The sequence below is a fragment of the Typopeltis vanoorti genome, chromosome 20, assembly GCF_054136105.1.
Source record: "Typopeltis vanoorti isolate ZY-2024b chromosome 20, IOZ_Tvanoo_1.0, whole genome shotgun sequence".
Classification (NCBI taxonomy): Eukaryota; Metazoa; Arthropoda; class Arachnida; order Uropygi; family Thelyphonidae; genus Typopeltis; species Typopeltis vanoorti.
In genome coordinates, this window is record NC_143568.1 from 79,675,118 (window position 1) to 79,697,866 (window position 22,749).

At 34.2% G+C, this 22,749-nt stretch overlaps 1 protein-coding gene across 5 annotated transcripts in view; it reads right to left on the minus strand.

Annotated features, from left to right (window-relative positions):
- The window catches only part of Klp68D (kinesin-like protein 68D), a 479,354-nt gene that overhangs the window by 204,552 nt on the left and 252,053 nt on the right, over positions 1–22,749 (minus strand). For all 5 annotated transcript variants that reach the window (XM_090410558.1, XM_090410557.1, XM_090410556.1 and 2 more), the window contains exon 15: positions 16,116–16,208. In XM_090410558.1, the coding sequence (XP_090266684.1) occupies positions 16,116–16,208 (93 nt within the window). The remainder of the gene's footprint in view (positions 1–16,115; positions 16,209–22,749) is intronic.

The window sequence follows — 22,749 nt, forward strand, 5'->3', positions numbered from 1 at the left end:
TATTCCCTGTACTAAGCGGTATTCTTTTTGGTCATAATTCTCAATCCAAAGTGAAGATGCTTCATCTAGATCAGGCGTGGCCAACTTCATTCTATACGAGGGCCAATATATGATGAGTGGTAGCGTCACGGGTGGCACAATTTTAACAGAACTTAAATAAAAATAAACTCTGCATTTTTTCAAGGCAATAGTTATATGTATTGAATTACTATATTTGTTAAATCATTTTACTACTGGGAGAACGATATAAAATACTTGATTGGTTTAAATATAAGTTGTTAAATTAAATTTAATTACATATTTCTGGGTTTTTTTTTTTTTTTTTTTACATATAACACAACTTAATGAAAACACTGTGGGCATTCATGTGTGGGAACAAGTTCATCAAAGTCAATTTTCAATGATGATGACGATATTCATAATAAATCCTGAAGGTGATCATCAGTCAGTAGGCTTCTTTATGACAATTAAACCACCCTCATAGTTGAGAAAGTGCATTCACATATTGAGTAATCTTTTTAATGCAATTTTGATTCAGTGTTGAGAATATAAATTGTTTCCGTCATCAGAAATAATGAATATAACTAGTATATCAATCAGAAAATGTGTGGTTGAAACTAATAGCTAAATTGATAATACATATAATTTAATATAGTTTTTATCTTGCCGCAGGCCTGCTGTTGGCCACCTATGATCTAGATCATTAAATGGATTCTATTTTGGATGGTCTGCATGCTTAAAGAAGCAGTAGCAACTTCTCTTTGTTCTTTGTATTCTTTGCTCTTATTTAATATAGTCCAAACTGTAGACTCACTGTATCACAGATCTCACACAATCATTGTATTACTAGCGCCACTTTTATATCTCTTAATGACTTCCAGCTTTTTCGTTCCATGCAGATTGGTGACAAAAAATTTCATGTAATGTAAAATTTTGCATAACATGAAAAAATCGCATTAACTGATTAATCACGTGCTTAAAGTAGGAAATAGTATCATTTCACTCAATTGCGCTACCTGATTATCACACATATCGAATTCGCGTTAAGCGAGGTTTTCCTGTATTGCATAGGGATATCAATGAGTAAATGCAACAGAGTGGGTAACCAGCTGTGTTAAAATTGCTAAAAACCCCTACAGACAGAATCATTACAGAGCCAAAACAATGTTACATATTCAGGGCAGCTGACATTACTGTTTTCAGATCACAGGAAACAGCTAAGAAATATAGTATGTGGTCAGCTCAAAAAATAATTTTTCTCCTAACATCAAATATAAGGACTCTTTTTAAATCAAGAAAGATCAAACCAACGGGAAAAGAGTTATACAGGATCAAATGGAATACAACAAGTATTTCCGAAACACACTGGCCAGGTGTAGTAAATCTGAAGAATGGAATGTTATTTTACTCAGGAAGAGAAGACAAGATAATATCCACAGAAAGGGAAATTATATATTTGGTTTATTTGTAAGTGGAGGTTTCTGTGGTTTAGAAGTTCACATGGCATATTCTGGTAATTGGACCACATTTTTTTAAATAAGCTATATAAAACATAAATGAATTAATAAAAGAACTGACAACTTTGTAAGTCGTTTGACTCACATCTTCAGGGGTAAAAGGTAACTTAAAGTTTAAAACACAAAGAAAAGAGAAATTATTAGTAATAATTCATACTATACAGTTGTAGACGCCTGACTATTCATAAAATTAAAAATCAGAATGCAGATTCAAAGCAGTGCTGAGTTTAAACAATGCTGGATGATGCCACGTTCTGTTGTTCACGTTCATAATGTCCGAGGTCTGATTGAGATATATTTTTTTATTAAAACTGACCAAACTTGGTGGAGAATTAATCCTTGATTTTTATTACATTGTGTTGGTATTTTAAGCATGTTTGCAGCTTCTTTAAATTTCCTTATGTAACCGTTTTTTTTTTCTATGTACAACATGTTTGTTTTCTGCCAGAGTACACTGTGGCTGGTGGAAGTGGTATGGAAAGCTAGACCTGATTGTGTTCTCTTCTGTTTTGCACATCCTTTTGGTGTTCGTTCATACGAATTTCCCCAGATCTTCCTGTCTGTCCTACGTAGTAGATGCTGCAAGAACAATACATTTTGTAAACACCTGGTTTTTTAAAGGATGATGAGGAGGTTTCGGGGGGATAGAAATCTCGAAATTTTTTCCAGCAGCAAAAAATCTACTTTGATGTTATATTTGTTAAGTAATTTAGCCATCTTGTCTATAACATTTTTGATATATGGAAGCGTGATAGCGTTTTTGAAATCTTGTTTCTGAGAGATGCTTGTAGGAGGTGTGTGGAGGATTTTTTTGATAGTCTTGGTTTCATAACCATTCTTTTGAAAGATCTGTGTTAGATATTCTAATTCTTCATTTCTCTGTTTTTCTATGCTGGAAATGTTATACGCACTGTCCCTTAGGGTTTTTATTAGACCTATTTTTTGCAAAGGGTGGTGGTGTGAGGCCACATTAAGAAATCTTCCTGTGTTGGTGGGTTTTCTATATATTGAGAAAGAAGTTCATTACCCTTTTCATTGACTTCTAATAGAATGTCTAGAAAAGGCAAAGTTCTTCTTGTTCTAAAGTAAATTTTATATTATTATGCAAATTATTTAGTTTAATCCTTTATCCAAGCGTAAGCAAATAAAGTTAGCCCCTGAAGTATTTTCAGGCTTGGGACAACTCGTGACAAAGGTCGTATAACTTCTCATTACTTACCTTAGTATCCCATAATGCAAGGCACCACTCTTTGCAGACATGTATAATGCTATGCATTAAGGGAAGAACTATTCACACTGGTTTCGACCTTTATTCAGGTCTCATCAGTGGGAGACAGACCCAGAGGTGGGGATACTAAGCTGGAAGTAAAGGTCAAAACCGGTCTGGGTAGTGACTCTTCCCTTAATGCATAGCATTATACATGCCTGCAAGGACATGTGTTTTGCATTATGGGATGCTAAGGCAAGTGATGAGAAGTTATACCACCTTTGCCACAAGTTGCCCCAGTCCTGAAAATACTTCGGGAGCAAACTTTGTTTTCTTACACTTCGATAAAAAATTAAACCAAATAGGTAATTGGTAGCATAGCCAAGTGAAAAAACTTCCATCAACTTATCTCTATTCCAGAGAATTTTAATAACAAGGTGTGACACCTTTTGGCAACTGGTATATGGAAATATGACTTCTCCATTACTTCCACTTTAATATCACCACCTCTGGGTCTGGCTCAAACTGATGAGACCTCAATAAAGGTTGAAACCGGTCTGGGTAATGACCCTTCCCTTAATGCATAGCATTATACATGCCCTCAAGGAGATGTGCTTTGCACTATGGGATACTAAGGCAAGTGATGAGAAGTTATACCACCATTGCCCCAGTCCTGAAAACACTTCAGGTGCAAACTTTGTTTGTTTACAGGATTAAACCAAATATACAATTGGTAGCATAGCCAAGTGAAAAAACTTCCATCAACAGAGAGGGAGTCACAACATTAGTTAATAATCACTTGCAGAATTCAATCTTAACTACAGTAAACCCTCTATTTAACGGACTTCAGATTTAACAGAGAAAATTTTTGGTCCGTATATCACATGTGAAAATTAACACCCTGTTAATTTTAAAATGCTTTTAACCAAGATTTGCTTATAATTAAATTAACAGGATATTTTTTGTTATTAATTTCCTGTTATTTTTAATAAATTTTGGCAAATAGGCCATCATATGTTAGAAAAACACTGTAGTAATCTAGCCGATATAAATGAACACCGCTCATAAAACATGTTCGGCAAATAATTAGGACGTGATGACACCAATCGCACTGTAATTGATTCTTCTGTCATGTGGCATGACTTTCTGTGGCAGTTTTATTACAAACATTTTTGTAATTTTAGGGAGTTAATTATTAAAAAAAAAACAGCAGAATTCAAAAGTTCAAAAAAAAAAAAAAAGTTCAAAAATAGTTTTTTTCAAAGCAGGATTATCTAAACCAAGCACCTCAACATTGAATTAACTTCACATTAACTTATCTAAAAGTGTGTATAAAACAATTTTTTTTGTTATTACAGTGCTAATATTGATAAAATTGCAGTGTAATGTTACAGATATTTTTATTTTAAAAAATTCACAATTTAACGGACACTCCTTAGCCCCTGTTAGTCCGTTAAATCGAGGGTTTACTGTATAGAACTACATGGTCCAAGTATTCTAAAAATTAGATTACAAGAAAAAGAAAACAGGATTTTTTCAAAATTCAAATTTATTTTATGCTCCAGATCAATTGCATGATGAAGAATTAGATACTTTCTACCAGCAACTGCAAGCCTCATTGACAAACCAAACCAAAAGGACATCCTAATAGTGATAGGAGTCTTCAATGCCAAGGTTGGAGATTTACACCAGACATGAAAGATGTGATGGGCCAATTTGGTGTGGACGAGAGGAATGAAAGAGACAAAAAACAAGACTCCTGGAATTCTGCAAATGTAACAATCTATTCATCTCAAACACCAAATTCTTCCATTGACAGTCAATGCAAATACCCATGAACACATCCAGATGGTATGAAAATTGTATTGATTATATTCTGATCAAAAATAACTGAAAATCCTCAAACCAAAGTGTAACACTAAAGAAGTCAGATTTCAACTCTGATCATGAATTACTCAGTGTGTAAAGGTTTAAGTGCTGGGAGGACATCATGCTTAATGGAATATTTACAGCACAGCACTAGGAAAGGATTAAAAACTAATTTTAATGCTTCCAATATTTCATCTTAGTCACTGAGACATCTTACCAATAAATAACTCTTGTAACACACACAGAAAGACAACACAATAGCAAATGAAACACACGGGTGCCTCTAAAGTCCTATCTAGGTGGTGCACCCTCTATGGGTGTTTGTAGATAGCCTAATATGTAAAGTGGGACCTCTGATAATATTGTTTTGCAAATTTTGGGGAAGTTTTATGCATCTGTATTTATTTAAATTCAGTTGATTTCTGATTGCTGCAGCAGATTCTAAAAGCAGTCTTTCCTTTTTAAATTTACTATGGTGAAGCATGGTGGTTTCTTCCAGGGGATCCTGTGGATTGTATCCAATAAATGGCCTGCACTGATCTGATACAAGAGATCCTGATATCTTGCATATTCTCAGTACTCACTTATAAACTTAAACTCCAATCCATTTTCTATTAGAGACATTTAACAATTACAGTTATCTAACCTTTTTATAGTTATATCATTACCCATTCTCTCAATTTTCTTGATGCTCATTTTCTGGAATACTACCAACATTAAGATTTTTCATATATTAACCAGCATGCAGAACAACAAATATGATGAAAAAAAATTAAAATTTGAGAGAAAATATCATTAGAATTAGAACTGTGTCGTGAAAAGAACTGAAAAGGGATCTTTTCCAGTTGAATAGTGCCTGTCCTGTGATTCTTCCTATTGCACTACAGAGGCATCAAAGTTATAATCCAGTACACAATTCTTAATAACAACCAGTATATTAATAGTAATCATGATTTCTTCCAACAACCATTTTGATCCCTTAACATTATCTTATGAACTCAAAAGGTCTGAAATGAAAGCTCAAACTGTAGAGATCTGCAGAAAAATATTCAGGTATCAGACAGTCTACCTATATATTGGCTTGTTGAGACAGTCTGTGTCTAAATGAAATACACATGTAACAATACATGACTGTCAACCGTGGAAAACTATTCAAGCCATAAATTTATATAGTTTAATGGACAAATTTAATGAATGTAAAAAATAATTACATTCATTAAAAACTACAGATTAACATAAACAAATATAAACTTACATTGCACAGCTAAAGAGAAATAAAATTTAAAAAATCTGTAATTACTACAGATTAATCAGCTAGAAGAGGAAACTGGTTTAAAAAAAATTATGACACAAACTAGAAGACATGATAGCATTTCCTATATATTAAGGTGTTTCGGGATATTCAACAACAGATGATAAAAACTAAAATTAAATGGACAAACATTACAATAACAGATTGCTCTCACAAACATACGTACAAAAATTCAGTCATTTTGATGGAGGACCTTGCAAAACTGTAGAAATCAAGAAACAAAGAAGACATTTCTAATACTATTACAGGAAGAAAGGAACAAAATAACAGTGCTAAAAATGATCAAACAATGGATTTACTAATAATAAGAGTGGCCTCACTCTTTGAAATGTAATGAAACTGAATTAAAATAAGTTAAAATTGTAGATAAGAAAAATATTTTTGCATTTGTCACCCTCAACATAACCTGAGAGACTGAATTTACATGTTAAAGCATTCATACAAATTTTGAAAAAACTTAGGAAACTTATCTACTGTTATGGCATTTTCTGTCATATTCTTCCGAATGCCAAGCATTTTAAAATCAGCATCTTTTCTATATCAATTTCAACTTCATCATCATCCTTATTTTTCACGGTATTAACAACACCACAAACACTTTTAACAACAAAGATGTTTTATTAACGCTGATATTTCACTGATTTTCTAATCAGCATCATCAGAGCACAACACACATGTAAACGCGACAGTGAGTGAGTGAAACAATATAATTGCAAAAGACAAAAGATCTAAAGTCCTATTTTTTGGCGCCCTCTGAAAAAAAAAAGCAGTTATCCAGGAGTTTTTCTTAGGATAACCGTCTCCCAAATTTTTGGCAAATTAATGCAACCATATTTGTTAAGGTTGGGAGAATTCTTCAAAGCCATTGCAGACTCAAAAAATAATCTTTCAGATCTATAACGACTCCTAAATAGCACATTTGTTTTCCTCCATCTAATCCTGTGTGAAGGAGTGTCCAAAGCATGGTCTGCCAGTCCCAACTTGCCATAGTAATAGTAGAGAATGTATCTTTCATGTTCTTCCAGGCATTGTTCACTGATCTTCCTGTTTGCCCATAATAGGCCAAGTCACAGTCACATGGAACTTCATACACTCCTGGGTGTGCTAAAGGGTGAAGTTTATCCTTTGGCGAGCGGATCAGAGTTCCAGCTTGACATGAGGTTTGAAGGTGGTGCGAAGGCCATGTTTCAACAATACTTTGGCTATCTTTTCCGATGTACCTCTGATATAGGGAATAGAAATGGTCATGTTGTATTCTTGTGTATTAGGGGAGGGCAGAGTAATGGGCCTATGTAGTATTTTATCTATTTTGTAGGGATTATAGCCGTTGGCTAAGAACGTATGGCGCAGGTACTGGAGTTCAGTGGTCAGAGCTGTATCGTTAGAACAAATGGCTCTGGCTCTGTGTGTAAGTGTTTTTAAAATGCCGTACTGTTGGACTGGATGATGATGTGATTGTTTATGTAGGTATCTTCCTGTGTGTGTAGGCTTTCTGTAAATAGAAAAAGATAGTGATCCATCTGAAAGGCGGGTGACTAATGTGTCACGAAATGGTAAACAGTTATTTGATTCTTTTTCTACTGTGAAGTGAATTTTTTTATTTTATTTTTTTTTTTTTCGTCAGAGGGCGCCAAAAAATAGGACTTTAGATTTTTTGTCTTTTGCAATTATATTGTTTCACTCACTCACTGTCGCGTTTACATGTGTGTTGTGCTCTGATGATGCTGATTAGAAAATCAGCGAAATATCAGCGTTAATAAAACATCTTTGTTGTTAAAAGTGTTTGTGGTGTTGTTAATACCGTGAAAAATAAGTCATGAATAACCATCAACGCCTAAGCTTATCTGTTAGATTCATCATCATCATCAAATTCCTGCCATGTACCCTCAAGGGGTGTACAGGATATGAAAGTACTACATGAAAAAATTACATCATTACTAACTTCCTATCTACAATTTTCCTCCAAATCAGTCTGTTACTTGTCAAGACTCCAACATTATCAGATCTTATATTTCTATCGTCTAAGGCACTTTGTACCGTATCAATCCACCTATATCTTGGTCTTCCCCTGGGTCGTTTTCCTGCCAACCTGGCAGAGAACACTTGTTTTGCTGATCTTTCCTCTCTCATTCTATTTAAGTGACCATACCACCTGAGATTAGCTCTGCTAACGCATTCCTGGATGCTGACAATGTCAAGTTCTTTCCTAATATCCTCATTTTTAATATGATATTGCCATTGATGCCATCTGTTCACGCCTCTAATCTTTCTCAGGACTCTCATATCTGCGGTCTCTAGTCTTTGGTCAAGTGTTTTACTTCTGACCCAGCTCTCAGATCCATAAGTTAAAACTGGTTTGAACACTGTCTTGTATACAGCTAATTTAGTGTTCTGACTAATTGCTCTCTTATTCCATATGAATTTATTCAATTGACTTCCCACCATACCAGCTTTGCTGATTCTGTTGTCTATTTCTATATTTAATTTACCATCTTCAGTAAAAATCATGCCTAAGTAGCTGAAATGTTTTACTTGTTCCACAGGTTCTCCATTCACAACACAGTTGACATTTTCAATGATTCTGCCTATTTTCATTGTCTTTGTCTTTTTATTGCTGACCTTCATACTATACCTATTACAACAGCTATTCAATTTAGTCAGAGAATCTTGCAGACTTGTAGCGGATTTATTTACAAGTATAACATCATCCGCATAAAGCAAAGAGCTGACATTAACATCTCCAATTTTGATATCAGGTTTAATACCACTTTCCTTCATAATGTGATCCATATAGATAATGAATGACAGAGGGGATAATGTACATCCTTGTCTCACACCAGATTTAACATTAAACCATCTTCCTGTACTTCCTTCAATTCTAACTGCTGACTTACAACTCAAATAAAGACTAAGTATTAGTTGATATAATGCCCCATCGACACCATATAACTGCAGTGTATTGAATAGCTTCTCTCTTGGCACCTTGACATATGCCTTTTCCAAATCGACAAAACTTAAATACAGATCTTTGTTATATTCCCATGCTTTCTCGACTATTTGTCGTAAAGTGAAAATCTGATCCTGACAGCCTCTATTTGGCCTGAATCCAGCTTGTTCTTCACCAAGCTTTTCTTTCACAATTCTTCTCAACCGTTTCTCAAGTATACTTGCATAGATCTTGCCAGGAACACTCAGTAGGGAAATACCTCTGTAATTCTCACATGCAGTTTTATTTCCCTTTTTATATATGGGTACTATGAGAGCTCTACTCCAATCATCGGGAATTCATCCCTCTGTTCAGGCTTTCTGAACTATGCAGTGCAGCCACTGTAAGACTTTTATACCACCATACTTCAGCATTTCTGGTCGAATATCATCAATTTCAACTTAGAAAACAATAAAAAAAAAGCCTAATGGAACCAAGTCAGGGAATTAAGGAGGGTGGTTTAACACTGCAATCTGAATGTGAATCAGCTATTATTGTTGCTTAATCTACTATTATTATTGTTGGAATAATGAGCAAAGTAAATAATGCTATGAGACCGGTGTATTTATGTCTGTTACCTGCCTTTTCCCCAGTCATTTTCTCTTTTTGCAGCATGAAAACCCCAAGTTTCTGGGAGACAAAACTCTATTATCTCCACATGAGCTAGCAAAATCAGTTCTGATTGAAAAGCTTTTATAAAGATTCTTCCCATCCTAGATAGGATTAGAACCTGGGTCTTTTCAACCCAAGGGTACTGTTAATATTGAATGAGCTACACATGCTTGCAAGTCAGAAACATGACTGTTCATTACTGTATGAGAGAGTGAACCATGTCATGCACCAGTTGCCAACCAAACTTCCAAATTTGGCTATATGTACTTAATTCTCTCCAACTAACATTCCCAAATCTGTAGTATTTCCATATTAATAATGTATAGGTTATCCCTTTGTGATCGAAGAATGCAATCAACATGTTTTGATAGACAATTTCTGGAAACAACTTTTTTTTGGTCTTGGTGATCACCATTCTGAATTTCGTATCAAGTTCATAATGGAAGTACCAACTCTTGTCCCTAGTAATAACAGTGTTCAGAAAACTGACCTCATTATCAGCTATTTGAACAAAATCTTTGCAATCATCCGACTTTTTAATATATAAAAAATTTTTCTTTTTTCTGAAGTCTGGAAGTAATTATAGACTTTATCAAATTTTTATTTGCATTTATCTCACTTGCTAGCATTCTCTGTGTTAATTAGCAACTACTTGCCAGTAAATTATGCACTTCATTTGCCAATTTGAGGCTGCAGGTCATTTTCAATCTCCACATAGAAGATTCTATTCTATTGCCTACTGCCTTCTATTTTTTTTTTTTATTTATTTATTTATTTTTTTAATCCAGTGGATGGTATCCTGTTTAAAACGTTGCCTTTATAAAGCTATACAAGCTCATCCAGAGCAGGCTTTTACAAACAACCATGCCCACAGTGGGACTGGAACCCATGACCTCTTGGATGGAGAGCAGATGTGACCAGTCTCAGTACTCTTTGGTTTCATAATCCCATGTGTACCTGATGCAGAATACTCCATAGCTATTAAAGTTCAAAATATCCCCATCTATAATGTCTACAAGCCACCATCACAATTTTGACCTGATCATATGGGCCGTCCGTCACCCCACCCTGCTATCTATGTTGATTTCAGCTCTCATCACACCATGTAGGGCTATTTCTCTAACAACCAGGATGGTGATAACCTAGTTAACTGGATGGATACATATAACCTGTATCTGATTTACAATGCCAAGCAGGAAGGCACTCTCCACTGAACCAGATGGAACAGAACCTATAACCCAGATCTGTGCATATGTCTAAAGATTCTGAAGACCATCCTCTGCCAACAACCAGAACTATCCTCAACAGATTCCCTAATAGTCGGCATTGTCTTACACTAATAGAGACAAGCACATTAATCCCAGTCATCAGTTGAACACCAATCACTAGATGGAACCTTCGCAGGTCCAACTAGAAAGCATTTAAGAAACAAATCAAACAAACTATTATAGCAATTCCACCCACCCCTAATTGCTATCCCAGATTTGTTAAATTAATCAAAACTGCAGCCAAAGCCTCTATCCATAGAGGCTACAGAAAACAGTACATCTTATGCTGGAGTAGAGAAACAGAGGAACTTTTAGCCAAATATGAAGAGACTGAAGACTCAACTGTTGCTAAGGAGCTCATAGCGATGCTGGATAAAAACATAAAGGAAAGATGAATCTCAACCATCCATGAACTCGATTTCACCACATCTAGCCGGAAAAGCTGGACACTTCTGAGAAAATTAGGTGTGGCAGAACCAACAACCCAAAAACAACAGAGATAACTCCTGATCAAATGGCTAATCATTTACTGAAAACCTCCAAGATACATCTCAGATCTATCAGGAAAATTACTATGCAATCTTCCATCAGACAATTCCTGAAGACCGGCCCTGAGCTTCCTGAATTTGTAAAGCCAGTATCTCGGGAAGAGGTACAGGAAGCCTTAAAACTCACCAAGAATAGCAAGGGTGCAGAAGTGGATGGTATCCTCCCCGAGTTTCTAAAACATCTCAGTCAATGAGAGGTCAAACATGGCTGACAGATCTTTTCTCAAAAATTATAATGACTGGAAAACTACCAAATCTGTGGTGGGAAGCCAAATTATTGCCAAACCAGGGAAAGATCCAAATGATGTCAAAAATCTACGACCTATCTCCATGCTTTGCTCCACCTTTAAGCTCTTTGAAAAAATTCTCCTTAAAAGAATATCACCACTCATCGAACGAGCACTCCCAATTGAACAAGCTGGTTTCAGGCTGGTAAGAAGTTGCTGTGACCAGGTCCTGGCCCTGATAACACAGATTGAAGCAGGCTTCCAGAAGAAACTTAAATCCGGAGCCACTTTCATTGACCTAACATCAGCTTATTACACAGTCTGGATCAGGGGCCACCTCCTAAAGCTAGGAAATATTATAAAGTGCAAAAAAAATTTTCCAGCTTTTTGAATCCATTCTCTCCAACAGAAAGATCCGGGTCCATATTGGTGGAAAAAAGAGCAGGTCCAGATTCCTTCACAATGGTCTCCCACAAGGGGCTCTGTGTTAGCCCCTTTACTCTAAAACATCTACACGTATGAGTTACCACATACCAGCTCAAGCAAGTTTATGTATGCTGATGACCTAGCGATCCTACATCAATCTACCTCCCATGCCAACCTGGAATTAACCTTGAACATGGACATAAACATCCTGGAAGAGTAGTTCAAGCAGTGGTACTTGAAGCCAAATCCAACAAAAACTGTGTCCACAGTATTTCACCTGAACAATGCAGAGGCAAACTAACACCTCAACCTTTCTTTCTGTGAAAAAATGGTAGAACATGAGCCTCACCCAAAATACATTTGAGTGAGCCTGGACAGAAGCCTAACCTATAAAAGGCACATCACCAACTTGTCCAACAAAATTAAAACAAGAAAAATATCATTTCAAGGCTTGCTGGAACAACCTGGGGTTGTGGTGCAGAAGTTCTAAGGTCGTCTGCACTAGCCCTCGCATTCTCTGCAGCAGAATACTGTGCTCCTGTCTGGGAAATAAGTGCACATGCTAACATTATAGACACGCAGCTAAACTCTACCATGCACACAATTAGTGAGACAGTGAGAAGCACTCCTCTCTCCTGGCTGCCTGTCCTATCTAACACTGCTCCACCAAACATACGAAGAAGACAAGTCTTGATTAAAGAATTTAATAAAGTGATGAGCAACTTACTCCTGCCCCTGCACCTGACTCTCATAAATCCACCTAGTCTTTGCCAAAAATCTAGAACGTCTTTCTAGTCAATGGATGAACTCTCTTCAGCTGCCCTACCATCAACACCTGACATGTGGAGAGAATACTAGTCAAACAATTTTCCAACAAACGGCTTCCTGGTAGAAGATCCCTGTGCTCTGCAGACTGGTTTTGCTCTTCCTAGGAAAATTCGGTCATCTATCAACAGGATCAGAACTAATAGGGCAGATGTAGCTACCTACTACATAAACAGAGGCTGTTAGACCATTCTTATTGTGATTGTTCTCCTGTGGCCCAGACGATTACTCATATTGTGAACGACTGCCCAACTTGAAAATTTCATGGTGGTGGCCTACAGCAGCGTTTCCCAAACTGTGGGCCGTAGGTTTTGTTGAGGGGGGGGGGGGGTGTGAAATAATGAAAACAAATTTAAAATGTTTTAAGACTAAGTAGATTTTTTTTTATTTTAAAAGAAACGTATTTAACTTTTATTATTTAATATTTCATTTTTGTTATTTTTTATATTTTAATGGAAAAATTCACACATTGGTGTTGGTTCACAAACTTTGCTTCCTGCGTATTTCGGTGCTTAATGAATATTAGTAAATATTGCTTATTCATATGTTTCATTTCAAAGCAGTGGTTAATTGTATCTACTTTGAATGCTCTCCAGGGAAGCTCCAAATCTTCCTGTCCCTTTCATCACATGTTCGTAATCAGGGACTGTTGATATTGACTTTATATACATATCAAAACTCGTTTTATATTATCACTGTCATCCGAGCTAGTTTTCTGTTACCAACAAAAGTTTCGCATATACTTCACACATGAAAAAAAGCTTAAACAAGTTCATGTGGGGAGATAGTAACTCGCCTGCAGTGGTAAACAACATGCCCTCCCTAACAGCCACTATACTGCAGAGGCAATAAAAACAAGTACTTTTATTATGCCAGTGAATAAGGTATGAGGAGTCTGTGTAATATATTTCTCAACAAATAGTGCAATTAGAGACAACTGGGATAAAAACACACTAATTAATGAATCACATGTTCCCTCATACAGAAACTATATATATAGACTGAAACAAAACCATATGTTGCATGGGAAAACACAGTATCTAACTAAAAACTATTGTTATTAATTAGATGTGTGTGTGAGTTCGATTTCCCAAGGCAGCAATAAAATTCAATCGAACCTGTTAAAATTCATAAAAGTGTTAAAACTAAGTAATATATATATATAATGAATGTTATGGCAGTTTCACATATGGAATTCGGTTGAAGAGAGTTAGCATTTCAACTCAATTGTCAGCTATGCTTTTATCTTTCAGTTGCGTGATCTTTTGTTAATACTGCACCAACCATATGCACGTTTTAATAAACTGCCTTTGCTGTCTATTTTGCGTTAGGCTTAATTACCGTAAAGGGAGAAAAGTCACAAAAGAGAAAAATGTTCCTGGTCTGGGGATTCCCTTATTCAGGTAATATTCACTAATTTCGTGTTATCAGTCTGTGGTGTGCCAGTATTGGTAAGTGGTGTTATTATTTGATCTATTCTACGTTAAAAAATTTAACCCTGAGATGGATAAGTGGCTGATAAAAAAATTTAAAAAAATTCCCACGAACAATCAGAAGCAGAAACAGACTCAAAAAAAAGGACAGTATTTCATATTTTACCAGAACAGCCCACATCGTCTTCAGAACCAAATGGTAAGAGGCAAAAAATGTAATATATGCATTTGATTTTTGCAATATTCGCTGTGTATGTTTTGTATTGAATATAAATACAATAAATATTATAATAATATCTCTCTCTATTACGATTTTTCGAGGGGGGCTGTGAAATATTTTAATTTTTGCAAAGGGGGCACTGACATCCAGAAGTTTGGGAAGCACTGGCCTACAGGACATCCACAAGGTGATGAATGAGGCCCTGGATTGGTTTTCCAGACTGGACATTGACCTGTAGCTGTTTTGTATTCCTTTTGCCATAAGAATAAATAAATAAATAAATTCTTTGGTTTCTAGAAAGACAGAAAGAATAAAAAGATACATTGCAGAATATTCATGCAAATGCCTACTCCAAATAATTGTATATAACTTCTTAAATGAGGTAACCCTAATCAATACAACATACAAATACATAAAACATATTACATATTTAATCCTGAGTAAAGGGGTGCCCAATGGATGGTCAATTATCCTTGCAAAATGGACAAGTATGTTCTTCCAGGTAGACGTCAACCTTTCTTCCTGTCTGTTCACAGCAGGTTAAGTTGCAGGCACAAGGAATTTTATACACACTTGCATATGCCAGAGGAGAGAATGAGGAGAAAGGGTAAGGATGGCTCATTTGATGTACGATTTGAAAGCAGCATGAAAATTATTTTGCACTTTATTTTTCAGATATACTTTTGAAGTATAATAATCAACTGTCATTGCATGTCAATTGAAGGACACCATATTGCTGGGCTAGGTGATTATGTGTGACTGGTTATATTATTATCTTCCTGTGTGTGTGTGTGTGTGTGTGTTGGCTTTGAATAAACAGAAAAAGCAAAGTGCAATTTTGGATGCTAGCTATTTTAAATGCACTAAAAATGTATGTAATATGTTTAGGTCATGGGACACTGAGTGTTATATATCGAAATTGGCTGTGTGTGTGTGTGGGGGGGGGGTGATCTAGTGCAATCCAATCTAACTGCTTGTTTTTTCTTTCCATGTAAAATGTAAAATATCAGGTACAAGCAGAAATCTAAATAATTCAAGCATGTCAGAGGGTGAAGTGTGACTTAACTTAAAAAAGAGATTCACAAATCTAATAGTTCTTTTCATCCAGAAGTATACAGTTTGAATTATAAACTTGCCAGACAGCAAAATCATTTTTTTCCCATTTTCAAAAAACTCCCTCTCCTTTATACAAAATTCCATTCAAAACTAGTTTAAAAAACCTAATCCTCCAAATGCAGACCTATCAGAACATGCTCAGTTCTGATATTATATTCTTGTTTACTAAAAAAAAACTTGACCTTATTAAGCCCAATTCCACAATTTCCAGTGATATTTCTCAACTATTCAAATTTACCCAAATGCAGAAATATCCCATCTCAACACTGTAGGATATCAGACTATACATATTAAATCATTTAAATGTAAATATTTCATCTGTTATAGTAATCAGATTATGCTAGCCACAAAATTCAGGAGAGAAGTAATACAGCAATTTTCTGATTATAAGATTTCTCAAAAGTGATGACAAATTATTTACAGTTTGAAAATAAAGCCTGCTATCCTTAAATAGATGATAATTTTAATCTAGAGTTCAGATAAAGAAAACATTATTATCCATAAAATAAGGTCCCAAAAACTGCAAGTTACTTTTTGTGTTATATATACCTTAATTTTAGTTGCCAACTTATCTCTTGCTTCCTGTTCATGTTTTATTTGTTCTTGTCTTTTCTGCATTTCATTCAACAGCTTTTCTTTTTCCTAAAAATGTGTAAACAAATAATGCTAATAATATGGCTTTATTGCAAAGAACAGAATATTTCATATCAATACAATTCATGAACTCATAATAAAAACAATTTCCTTTATTTTCAAGTACCTGAAATATCATCCTACAGGTGTTTCAACTAGTTCATAATACAACTAAGGATTAAGAAATATGGCAGATAAGCAAAATGAAATATGAGTTACAAGTAGTGATGAGCTATGGAAATTTTAACAAATGGCTCGCATCATCGAGCAAAAAAAAAAGCCGTATTTCACACAAAAACATTTATTACTACAGCTTGTGTACAAATGCCAATCAAAAAGTATGAGGGGACAATCAACCTGTAAAGGCTATCATTTTTAAACAAATATTTCATGATCTAAACATGAAATATTTGCACACAATCATCTGTGTTAATTTACCTTACATAAGAAAAACATTTTTTAACTATCAAAATATAATAAGAATAAAATCTTATAATATTATAAGATTATAATAAAATCTTATAATCTTATAAAATAATCGCACATATGAAATAGTCAGCATTTTTTATAAACAAAATAAATTTCTTTTGTTTGCGATAGAAGTTTTCATAACAAACAATCTATAAATAATAAATAAATATTATCTAAACACAATAATATTGAAGTATGTTATATTTCTCTTTTGTTTTTATACTTCAAGTGATAATCAACGGTACCAATCAAGGGGAATTATTTTATAGTCTTATTTATTTATATGCGATTACCAAAAGTGAATTCTTATTTGTAAAATAGTAATAACAGTAGCTATAATATTATATTTAATAAAATCACTTTGTTAGGTTACCGTATGAGTTTTTTGCTTAATATATTTCAAAAAATTATGGTTTTTTTTTTTTTTTTGAAAAAATTAAAAAAAATAAACAAGAAGAACCGGGCTCGCAAATTTGAAAAAAAAATTAACAAAGGGCTCGCAAATTTGAAAAAAAATTAACAAAAAATAAACAAGCCCCTTATAGCTCACCACTGGTTACAAGTGACATGAATGTTTTATTAAATACAACCAGTTTATAATTTCCTACACGCAATATGCCTACTCTCATCAGTGCAGTCCTAATATTCACATTGTGTAATTTAAAAAAAAAAAAATTCTGGTTTGCTGATACTTTTATGACATTTTATGAAATTTAAATGTATTTTCCATTACATAATTTAAATATTAATTTTTGATGTTGCAAATTACAACACTGGATCTAATGCTTCATTTCAGTGTTCCACTAGAGCAACACTCCCAAAATATGTTATCACATTCCCTCCCTAGCTACACCACTGACACACACGCATAAATAATGTAATTAAAGCATTTATATCAAATGTGCAAAGAAAAAATTTAGAATAATTTTCACAAACAAAAAAGTTATTCTGAATAGTTAACTTAAGTAAACATGCCAAGCAGTTTGGTCATCAATCTGTACCATTAAATGTTTTCCATTTCAGCAATAATATTGTCACATTTATGGATAAGTGTAGCACTTTTATAATTTCACTAAGAACTTTATCTTTATTTTAAACAACTGCATAGGAAAAGTAGATATTAAAGATCCAACATTATTTCAAAGCTGAATGCGTGTAGAAACTTATGAAAGTTTTGTAAAATTTGACTTGAGAACTTACAAGAATATAATCCTCGTCATCGGAGTTGCCTTAGCTTACACCACTTAAAAGAATATGACCACTGCCCAAGTACCTGTATGTTCGCCTTTTATCAGTGCATTTTTTTTAAGGTTTCACTGGCCTGACAGCTGTTTTGAACTGGTTGGTTCTCTTCAGAGACCAGGTAGGAACCTTAAGGGAGCAAAAACTCTCATTCAGTTCTAGAGAATCAAATGTCAGAGAAATGACGTATTTTCCATAAGTGAGCTCTCAGTCAGCGTGTAAAGGTAATTACCAAAAAAGAGTCGTACGGCTTCATTTCAGTGATGTAAAATTAGATAGGAAAAGTGGATATTAAAGATCCAACACTAATAAAATGTGAACATTAGTGAATTTAATATTTCATTAAACTCAGTTAATATTCTGTGTTTTAGTTATACCTAGTGATCCCAGATAAAGTGGAAAAAAATAATGGGCCACTTATGACTGAGGGTGAAAGTTTAGTATGCGCATCCATCACATATGCCAGTCTTACAAACTGATTCTAACTCTCCAAGTGTGTGCGTGGTAAGGTTTACTATGCACACACTTTACTAAGTATAAGTAAACAAATAGTAAATCCAATTGTTAGGCTGCATATTTTCATTAAGCCACTTTAAGTTGCCTTCAAATGGTTTTTTACTTACTATTATAGATACAAAACAGATTGTTAATACAGTAATGCTCTTCACACCAGACAATATTCTTATTAATCAATCAGTCTTGCTCACTCATTGTTGCAGTGTTGCCATCACTCACCTTGAGAAAATAACAATACGTCTACAGTTCCCAGTAATGACAGAGAGCGATGTTTGTAATAGAATAGAAATTGTAACTTACTGATTTTGTTATTCAGTCTTGAACTCTAAAATACAGGACAAAAAGCTGTCCCGAAGAGTTTTCTTGGGACAACAGGACCCATTAGCCAAAAACGGGACGATCCCATATTTTACAGGAAATCTGGGATCCCTAGTTATACCATTAAGCTTTATTATGAATAAAATAATAGTTATAAACATTTTATAATTACAACAAAACACCAAAATAGAAGAGATGTAGTGAGAACAACATTATTAACAAACAGCTCACAAAAACTTAACATTGGTTGATTCACAGGAGCATCATGTCACCAAAACCAATGTATGAGCAAATGCAGTGTTGTATAAACGGACATTGGTCATAATTGACTTGTAATCATATGAAAAGTACCATATGAGTAGATCATCATAAATTGAAGTGTCATAAGGCTGGGTATTACTGTATAGTATTATGCACTATTTTCCACCAATAACATTATATACTATGCACATGTTCAAGGAACATAACGAAGTAGTTATGTCAAGTAAAGGCAGTGAAGAATGACCACATGAATGGTTAGTCTAAAATCAATATTACAGTTAATACTAAATTTCAATCATTTTAATTTATATGAGACTTTTTAAGAATAATGAAGGATTATGCTGAATACAGCCAGATAACTGATGTCAGTTTGGAAAATTCATTACAAAAGGTAGCAATGCTAATTAAATTTTAAGTGTTATATTAATTTAATATACATCATATTTCCTGAATATATATTATATTTATTCACACATATTTATGTGTGAACTGTGTAAATTATTAATAATTAATAAAAACAGTATTGTTTTATAAGCTAATTGCGATAACATACATGCATGCATTCTATTTTCTGATGTTGCACCTGAAATTAAGGAATATGAAAGAGGATGAAAATTCTTGCAATTAGATGTTCGATATCGTTACTTTTTGGAACTTGACTGTTTCAACTCTCTCTATACACAAATATGCACACAAAACAAGCTATGCGGGTTTCAGAGATTTTTGAAAGAATTAAGGTATACAGTATGCAAGTACTATAGCAAAATCAAAGAACACAATTTTTTATAGTGCAAGGTTAACTATGTGAAGGTATTCTTTGGAATAAATATCCTGAAAAGTAATGCAGTGGAATTTTTTTTTTTTTTTTTGCCATGTCTTACACCAAGTTTCAGGCAGCCTTTCCTCCTACCGCCAACATTAATGGCACTAATTGTCCTATAATTTCTTGCTTGCTCCCCACAACTGTGGAGCTTTTCACACTATGGGAGTATGTTCAAGAAAGAAAATATAAGTTGAAATAGATTAGCTAATTAATAATAAGGACATGTAAAAAAAAATTATTAACAATATTATTGGCCATGTTTCACAGGCATCTGCAGAATAAAATATACAGAAAAAAGCACAAGCACAAACATAACAGAAAAATCATGATACTTATAATTCAGTAGGGCAACAATGGTTACTCGATACTAAAATCAAATGGCAAATCATATTTGACTTTGATGGACACTGTATGGTCAACTCCAATAGAGTTTTTGGGAAGGAAGTCTTTTGCTAGAAGAAGTGGGAGGGGTTGCCCTTTACACACAGGGTTAGTAGGACAATCACGAACATCCATACCAATGGCAGGATTCGAACCCGCAGCCTGTTGACTGGAAAGTGGATACACTAACCACTCAGCAATTAAATAATAATAATTCATCATTTATTATCAAGAAGCATTATTCTTCATAAAGAGAAGAGACAGTCTATCAAACTTATAAAGATTAGGATAGGTTAATTATGCCTTTCAACTGTTATTTTCTAAGTCCATAAGAAATCTGCTCATGTGCAGAACTTTAATATTTCCTTCCTAAGTATTTGTTTCACAGAGACAGCATGTTCTGCAAAGCCAGACAGCTTACCTTCATGGGACTCAGTGTGCCTTTTTGTTCTTTGTGATGAACAGAGGTGGATCTACCAAAATGGCCACAGCATGACAGACCACAGAGCAAGTGGAAGATCTAAAGGCAGATGATTGTCTTTAGCTGACAAAAAAAGAAAATATTTTGCAGACAGGATGAACTGCTACTTGAATATTAAATTGCCTAAAAATTCATTCGAGTAAATCCAGAGTTAACATGAATGGAAAAAACCATACGTATAATTTACTTCTTCCTAAAAGGAAGAAAACACAGCACTGTAAATACTGATGACTTTTTTGATAAAGAACTTAAAAAAAACATTAGATATGAACATGTGTTATATTTCCTGATGTAATAAGGTCTAGTCTCAGTGGAAAATGGGGATTGCGCATGATAAAGAAAGGTGTTTTAATAATGCATATTTTTTACACAGATGTGTGTTTTTTTCTTGAAAGATCAGAAATTGAAGTCCTCCATTATGATCATTAATATTCAGAAAATCAAAAAACAGCAAAAGGTTATTCATGACTTAGTTTTAACAGTATTAACAACACCAAACAAACTATTTTATAAAAAAAAAAAAAAATTTAAAAAAAGATGTTTTATTAACTTGCTTATATTTCACTGAATTTCAAATCAGCATCTTCAGAACACAACACAGCATATATACATGACAGTGAAACAATACAATTGTAACGGACCAAGGATCTTAAAGTCCTAATTTGGCATCCTCTAATGTAAAAAAAAAAAAAAAAAGACGACGACCAAGCATAGTCGAAACGGACCGCACCCCGTCAACCCCCTTCTCCCCCTCTAAAAATCAGTTGCTGTTTTCAATCCCTTCACCCTTTCCCACCCTATACAAATATAAAAAATTGCTCCGCCCATCCCTGATAATATAATATGTATGTATATATATATATTATTCAAAAAACCCAGGTTTTTTCCATTTCTATTTAATTCTTCCACATTGCCTAACCTCCCCCCCCTCCACACACACGCATATAGTAGTTTGGACATCGCAGAAAGAAAAAAGCCACCACAACACTCAGAAAAAGGTATGTGTAAATTTCTCTTCCTTTATGCTACATATATTTATTGGTAAATATACATCTACAATGCCCTAAGAATCCGTGAGTAAAAAAGCCAATGACATTTAAACAGGGGCACTCCTAAACAGAAGCAGGCAAAATAGCCGTAAACATAATAGTTTGTTAAGAAGAGTAATATGGGAGTTTTCCCAGAAATAACATCCAAAAAAAAAAAAAAAAACCTATTACAGCTATGTGAGAGTTGCTCTTAAGATAAGTCTCCCAAATTTTTGGGAGACAAATTAATGCAACCATATTTGTTCAGGTTAGGAGAATTCATCATCCTGAACAAATATGGTTGCATTAATCTGCCAAAAATTTGGGAGACTATTATCTTAAGAGCAACTCTCATATAGCTGTGATACTTTTTTTTTTTTACAACATTAGACGTGCCAAATTAGGACTTTAGATCTTTTGCCCGTTACAATAATACTGTTTTACTTACTCACTGTCGTGTATATATGCTGTGTTGTGCTCTGAAGATGTCAATTTGAAATTCAGCAAAATATAAGTTAATAAAACTTTTTTTTTTAATAAAATAGTTTGTTTACTGTTAAAAATAAGTCATGAATAACCTTCAACACCTAAGCTTATCTGTTAAACAGTAAACGTTTTTTCTTCTATTTCTAAAGTAAACCACATTCTTAGATGGACAGCATAATTTTTGTGACAAAAGTATAGAATGCTGATGAAGAAGCCAAAGCAAAGATACTATCAACATAATACAAAATGGGAAAATATATTACAGTCAACCTGGTCCATTTTCCTATCTTGAAAAATTTAATACTGAAACAGTCAACCAAATGCCTATTAATGAAGCAGTGAAGTATGCCACAAATTGTATTGTCCATGATGCCATTGCAGCAATTCCAAAAACATCATCCCAATTTCTACTGCATGATGGATTTTGAGATACCTTGCTTTAACCACCTTACCGGCCATTATGGATCAAATATGCATCCTCATATGCTTTATATCCATCAAATATTTCAATGTAATATCAATGGTATTAAAATTTTAATATGC